The sequence below is a fragment of the Bidens hawaiensis genome, unplaced genomic scaffold (assembly GCF_021521415.1).
Source record: "Bidens hawaiensis isolate Kalapana, Puna unplaced genomic scaffold, B.hawaiensis_p1.1 tig00035126_1, whole genome shotgun sequence".
In the NCBI taxonomy this organism is placed as follows: Eukaryota; Viridiplantae; Streptophyta; class Magnoliopsida; order Asterales; family Asteraceae; genus Bidens; species Bidens hawaiensis.
The window spans coordinates 31,362-38,249 of NW_027496119.1; the positions used below are offsets into that span (position 1 = coordinate 31,362).

A 6,888-nucleotide genomic window follows, 5' to 3' on the forward strand; every position below is an offset into this window, starting at 1 on the left:
AGGTCTTTACACTCTTCGCTTACCTAAGTTGAAGTCTCTTCCATATGTTTCTTTCACAGCCACCAAAGCATCCTCAACAATTTGGCACCATCGTCTTGGGCATCCTCATACTCGTATTTTTAATTCTATTGTTTCTAGTAATTCGTTACGTGTTTCATCTTTTTTATGCCGTGACTTATGTTCTTCTTGTCAAATGGGGAAGTCCTCCAAGTTGTCTTTGAACCTTTCAAAATTCCATAGTAATAACATGTTGGATTTGGTTTATTGTGATGTTTGGGGTCCTGCTCCATCACGTTCTTTTGATGGACACAGGTTTTTTATGTTATGCGTTGATCATCACTCACGATATATGTGATTTTACCCCTTGGCTCAAAAATCTGATGTTTACTTCACCTTTAAATCATTTGTGCTTATGGCGGAAAGACAATTTAACACTAAGCTTAAAAGTGTGCAAACTGATTGGGGGGGGGGGGGGAGAATTTCGCAACCTTACACCATTTTTCACTTCACTTGGTATTATACATCGACGCTCGTGCCCGCACACAAGTGAACAAAATGGCATTGTTGAGCGTAGAAACCGCCACGTTGTTGAAACGGGCCTTGCCCTTTTGGCTCACTCCAACACTCCACCGCGTTTTTGGAGTTTTGCTTTCGAGACGGCTGTTTTCTTAATAAATCGTTTGCCCTCTCGAATTAACTCCAACAAATCACCCTTTGAACATGTTTTCAAACGACCACCTGATTACTCTTTTCTAAAGGTCTTTGGATGTCAATGCTTTCCGTACCTACGACCATACAATCGACATAAAATGGACTTTCGATCCACCTCATGTGTTTTTCTCGGCTATAGCCCAATACATCATGGGTATCGGTGTTTGGATCTTAATACCAAGCGTGTGTACATTGCACGTCACGTTCGTTTCAATGAACTCTGTTTCCCCTTTACACCTAAACTTACCCAACCTGCCACCGAACCAACCTCTCCCTACTACTCCTCGTACCCTGACCCTCCTGAATTTAATGACATATCTTCACCACCCACCCCAACCCCCATGGCTGCAACAACCCCCATGACCAACGCAAACCCAACAACTACAACCCCCATACCCACATCCACAACAACCCCCTCAGTCAACCCCGCCTCCACCTCTACTTCCGCGTCCATGTCTCAATCCACTCCACAACCTCCTCAACCACGCCCTCGTCCATCCAACCTTCGCCAAAATCCAAAACCTTCAACCCGTTATGATCCATCTGTCTACCATACTTCTGCTGGTTCCCAGCCTTTCGAACCATCCTCTTTTACCATCGCCAACAAATTCCCCGAGTGGCGTGATGCCATGGCTGAAGAGTTTAACGCTCTTGTTAAAAATGGAACATGGTCACTTGTGCCCCCGGTTACTAATACTAATATTATTGACTCAAAGTGGGTTTACAGGATTAAAAAGGATGCCAATAGGCAGGTTACGAGGTACAAAGCACGTCTTGTTGCAAAGGGCTACAATCAAAAACCAGGTATCGATTATCAAGAAACATTTAGCCCGGTTGTAAAGGCTACCACTATTCGGGTACTTTTGTCTCTCGCAGTTACAAACCAATGGCCACTTAGACAGTTGGATGTTCAAAACGCCTTTCTTCATGGTGATTTAAAAGAAACTGTCTATCTTCGTCAACCACAAGGTTTTGTTGATGAATCAAGACCTGGTCATGTTTGTCTATTACACAAGTCATTATATGGCCTTAAACAAGCACCGCGAGCATGGTTTGAACGTTTCTCTACCACGTTATATCATCTCGGTTTTATTGGTTCTCAAACTGATCCATCTCTATTTATTCTCAAGAGAAAGGGTACCTTGGTGTATGTTCTTGTTTACGTGGATGATATTATTGTTACAGGGAATAATCCACAAGCCATTACGGACATCATTAACAAGTTAGGCACTGCGTTTGCAGTTAAGGACCTTGGTAATTTGCATTATTTTTTGGGAATTGAAATCATACCTTCTGGAAAGAATCTCATTCTATCTCAGCGAAAGTATATATGTGATTTAATAAACACAGCAGGTTTAGCCGAATGTAAATCCGTTCCATCTCCCATGAGTAGCTCGCAATCCTTGGCTCTTGCTGACAGTCCTTTGCTTGCTGATCCTACCAAATATCGCCTAACGGTTGGTGCTCTTCAATATGCAACTCTTTCTCGACCCGACATAACCTTTGCGGTTAACAAAGTTTGTCAGTTCATGCATTCTCCCACAGTAAATCATTGGTTAGCTGTCAAACGGATCTTACGATATCTTCAAGGTACCTCTCACTACGGTCTTTTTATTCGCCAGAACTCCAGCTCTACTTTTCAGGCTTTTACTGAGGTAAACTGGCGCACGACCTTGCAAGCTTACTCTGATGCTGACTGGGCCGGCTATCTAGATGACCGTCGGTCCACGGGGGGATTTGCTATCTACCTAGGTTCTAATCTCATCTCGTGGAATGCTCGCAAACAACGGTCTCGCAATCTTCAACCGAATCCGAGTATAAAGCGCTTGCTGACACTGTTGCAGAAATAACTTGACTTCAAGCTCTCCTAAATGAACTCGGTGTTATCTCCAAAGTCTCACCCACACTTTGGTGTGATAATCTAGGTGCAACATATCTCTCTGTCAATCCTGTATTTCATGCTCGCACTAAACATGTTGAAGTCGATTATCACTTTGTTCGTGAACAAGTTGCTCAAGGGAAATTGGCAGTTCGGTTTATCTCCACACATGATCAGATTGCAGATGTGTTTACCAAACCTCTACCATCGCAAAGGTTTTTGTTGTTAAGGTCCAAGTTGCAGGTTGTTCCCCGCCCTTAACTTGCGGGGGGATGTTAGACAATATATTTTAGCTAGTAATTTTATATTCTCTATTCCTAATGGTATCTAAGTGTAATATCTATTCCTATATATAGGTCTTCCTGTAATTGGTTTTATTTGATAATATCAAATTATTATTCTGTGTTAATACCGGTTTCATGATCTTAACGGATCCTATGCACATGATCAAAGCGTTAGCAAGAAACCGATTGACAAGACGTAAAACGAGCTAAAATGGACAAAAAAAGGATCCAAAACATGGTCCCAGTTTCATTTCATATGCCACATTATAATCCTACAACTGAAATACAATATTGCAACATCTTGAACATAAATTACCTCCAGAATACATACTCAAGATTGAAACTTTTACATTAACCGCCTTCAGAAACACGAGCCCAAGCCTTTAAATCATCGTTTTACAACATGAACGCGTGTTTATATCTTCTGCTTCAACACTTGGCGCAACTGTACCTTTTGACTTTCGATCCTCGCTTCCAATAACTTCGCCTTTAAACTATGTTTCTGCATAACACCACGAGGCCATTCGATGCACCCTTTCATCCCCTTTGTAATATGCGGGTTGCCACCGGACCCCGGTGAACAACTCCACTCAGACGCACTCACACCCGAGCTCCGGTCCGGTGAAAAGTGGGTCCCGTTTGAAAGATGGCTTTCGTTTGATAACCGACCGTTTAACCCCTCCATTGATATTATCTTGCAATTATCACCATTACTCGAATAAGACAACTTCCATAATCGTGAAATCGAAGACCCTTTTTTCGAGACTTTATTATTATTCGGTACCAAACACACTTCGGTTATTTCAGTTATCTCGGTAATTGGGCTCCCACCGTTTTCTTCCCATTCTCTTCGTGTGCTTTTAGTGACAGACGGATCACTCCCATTGGCCGAATAATTCGACACGTCATCTTTAAGATTACTCACAGTTTCCCAACTGCTTTCATCATCATCGTCGTCTTCATCATCATCTTCATCATCCTCGTTTACGCTACCTCCATTTTTATCAAACGGTTGAATATCTTTCGCACCCGTTTCACCAAAATTAACCTCTTCAAAAACCGCATATATGTCATCTGGGTTCGCGGGTTCGTACTTATATTCACTAATTTCTTGAATGCTAACCGACTCAACACACTGTTTAAGGGTCTCGACCCGTTTAACCTCTTTGACATCAAGATCAAGCCTTTTTGAATTCAAGAAAGCTTCAAGATCCTTAACAAGTTTATTCATTTGAGAATATTTTTCCTCGAGTGCGACTTTTGCATCAACGAGCTTCATTTGCACGCGTTCTTCCCGCCAAACTTCCGCCATTTGTAGCATTTTTCTTTCATCGTCAACTTCTTCTCTCATTTTCATAGATTCCCGTTTTAACGCTTCGATTTCTGCTTTATCTTCACCTATTTCTTTAGCCAATTCATCACATACTTCCTCGGTTAATTCCCGTGCTTTCCTTTCCTTTTCATAATCTTGCATGTATCGTTTAGCGGATAATTTCGCGTCCGCTAATTCATTAACCAATTTTGAATTAACAATTTCCATTCTTTGCCGGTGTTTTCTTTCCCGGTTTAGCTCAGTTTTAATATCATCAATAACCACACGGATCTTTTCGTGTTCTCGGGCCCGCCACATGGCGCGTTCCTCGTTTAACTTTTTTAAAAATTGTTCGAGTTTTTTCTTTGAGGCCCGTCTTTCAGTTTCAAGATCGTTAATGCGGGCCCGGGCTGTTTCGAGTTCGGATTCGAGGCCCGGCACCATTGACATCACGCCTACTTGTTGTTCTAGATGCTGTGAGTCATTGTAGATTCTTTTTATGTCTTCTGAGGCTTTCCATGAACACGGGTCCCACTTGGTTGCACCCTCCATGGCGGAGTTGGAAAAATGAAATGTTGGTTCAAGCTACAAGATCATATAGGTAGAACAAGATGTTATTAAATTGTTACTGTAGCATGTTAAACTCTAGGTTTCAATTACTAGTCAAACTTTTGACTTTGAATGTCAAAACAAATTTACTTCCATTTTCAAACTAATTAGTAAATCATAATGTACATTTACTTCATCTAGCAAATAATAAATGTAAAAAGATGTAGAAGAAACATAAAATATGGAATACAAGTTTGACATTCAAAGTCAAAGAATACCAAATGAATCATGGTATTGACAATCTAATTACTATAAGTAAAATACCTTGTGAAGAAACTTATTTCTTGATCCAGTAACAGAAGTAGGGCTCTGCGGTACTTCTTTCAAGCGGGAATCAAACGATTTCCTATTGAGACGAGCAGGCGAATGGATCCCCGAATGATCGATTGCGGGCTGCAATTTACAGATCATTCAAAGTCAACATCAAGTTTAAATTAATTTAAAAGTCAACATCAAATTTCAGTTTAAACTCAAAACATTTTCAAATTTCTACACAAATACGTGGTTTATTAACAATCTTGAAGCTAAAAAAAACCGAGCCTTTCGCGTATCAAACACCAAAAATTCGAAAGTAGACTTTTATCAAAACTATTTCAACATAAGAAATACAAGTATAGTCTACTGCCACCAAAGATCTTGAAATACTGAGCATTTACATTTTCAAACAAGCAATCATTCTTGCAACAACAATGATTTGCTCAAAATAGCTCCATTGCTTAATAAGTCAATCATTAGGTGTAAACTGAAAATACTAAAAAAAGGACAAAAAATTGGTCCTTCAAAATAAAAAAAATCAAATAGATTGAACAGTTCTTCAATTAAGCTTTCTAATTAAAGAATGAATTGAGCACAAAAGATTGAATTTTTTATGCAATTAACTAACCCTAATTTCACAATTCTTTAATTAGGGTTTGTAATTACAGATCAAGAACTAATAATTTCACTCACATTACAAACCCCTAAAAAATTAACTTCAAAAGATAATAATAATAATAATAATAATAATAATAATAATAATAATAATAATAATTTCTTTACCTGTAACACAAACCCATTATTCTTTGCAACATTACCCACCTCGCCGCCGCCGGTAACACCAACCTCCGGCAGCTGCAGCCGCCACAGTCCGGCAGCCAGCTTCCTCGCCGACACATTCGTTACATCTTTCCTTTTAGTTTTCCGGCCAGAATCCGACTGTTTTTCACTCTCAACCTCACCATCCTCTTCCTCTTTACCCTCAACAAACTTCCACCGGAGCAACGGCGTCTCCGGCCGAGAACCCCTTTTTCCGGCAGCCGGAATCACGTCTTTTTTCAGCCGTACTCCGCCGCCGGAGCTCCGGGTTCTCCGGCTTGACTGTTTTCTGAAAATGGGTTTTTGTAAAAGATCCGAATCCGGTGGAAAGTTTAGAGCTTTAGATGATTTGATAGCCGGTAGATCCGTTTTGCCGGTGATCTTCATGTTGTACGGCAAGATTCTTCAGCCATCAGTAGAGAGCTATTATAAAGTTATTAGTCCTATTAATATTATTATTGTTGTGAAATGATTCGAAAACGACTGGTCACCGTGAATATTATTAGCTCAGAAGGCACAGAGATAACAAGATTGAGCAAAAATAATATGAGATTTCTCAAGAAACCGATGTTATTGTTTTCTCTCTTCTCTCACACACTCAAGAGTGAAGTGACTATAACATAGACTATATTATATTACTAGACTATTAGTTAGGCTGAGGGGTGTGGGGCTTCAACGGGGGCGCTAGAGCCCCTCCGCTCGCGCCCCCAGGTGCGACCACCACACCACCAGGCGCTAGCCAGGGCGCTAACGGGACGCGAGCACGAAAATCCAAGCAGGCGTGATGGGGTTAGTGGCAGAGGAGGGCATAAAGTGGCATAGGGGAGTGTGCAAAGACCCGTTGGTGGTGTTTCAAAGAGCCGTTAGCTCTTATTTAATTAAAAAAAAAAACCTTTTTTTCATCTATAAAATACCCCATTTCACCCATATCAATCACCACAACTTCAAAATAAAACCCAAAATCAACCCATCTTCCCAACTTTTTTTAAAAAAAATGGCTGGAAATTGGTACCCAAACC

General features: G+C 40.6%; 1 protein-coding gene across 1 annotated transcript; it reads right to left on the reverse strand.

Annotated features, from left to right (window-relative positions):
• Positions 1–3,104: 3,104 nt before the first annotated feature.
• LOC143587082 (uncharacterized) lies at positions 3,105–6,443 on the reverse strand. The gene is made up of 3 exons (XM_077068478.1): positions 5,834–6,443; positions 5,060–5,188; positions 3,105–4,771 (listed from the first exon to the last, which is right to left on the reverse strand). Exons 1-3 carry the CDS (start codon positions 6,254–6,256, stop codon positions 3,290–3,292), a joined length of 2,034 nt encoding a protein of 677 aa, XP_076924593.1. The 5' UTR covers positions 6,257–6,443; the 3' UTR covers positions 3,105–3,289.
• Positions 6,444–6,888: the final 445 nt, after the last annotated feature.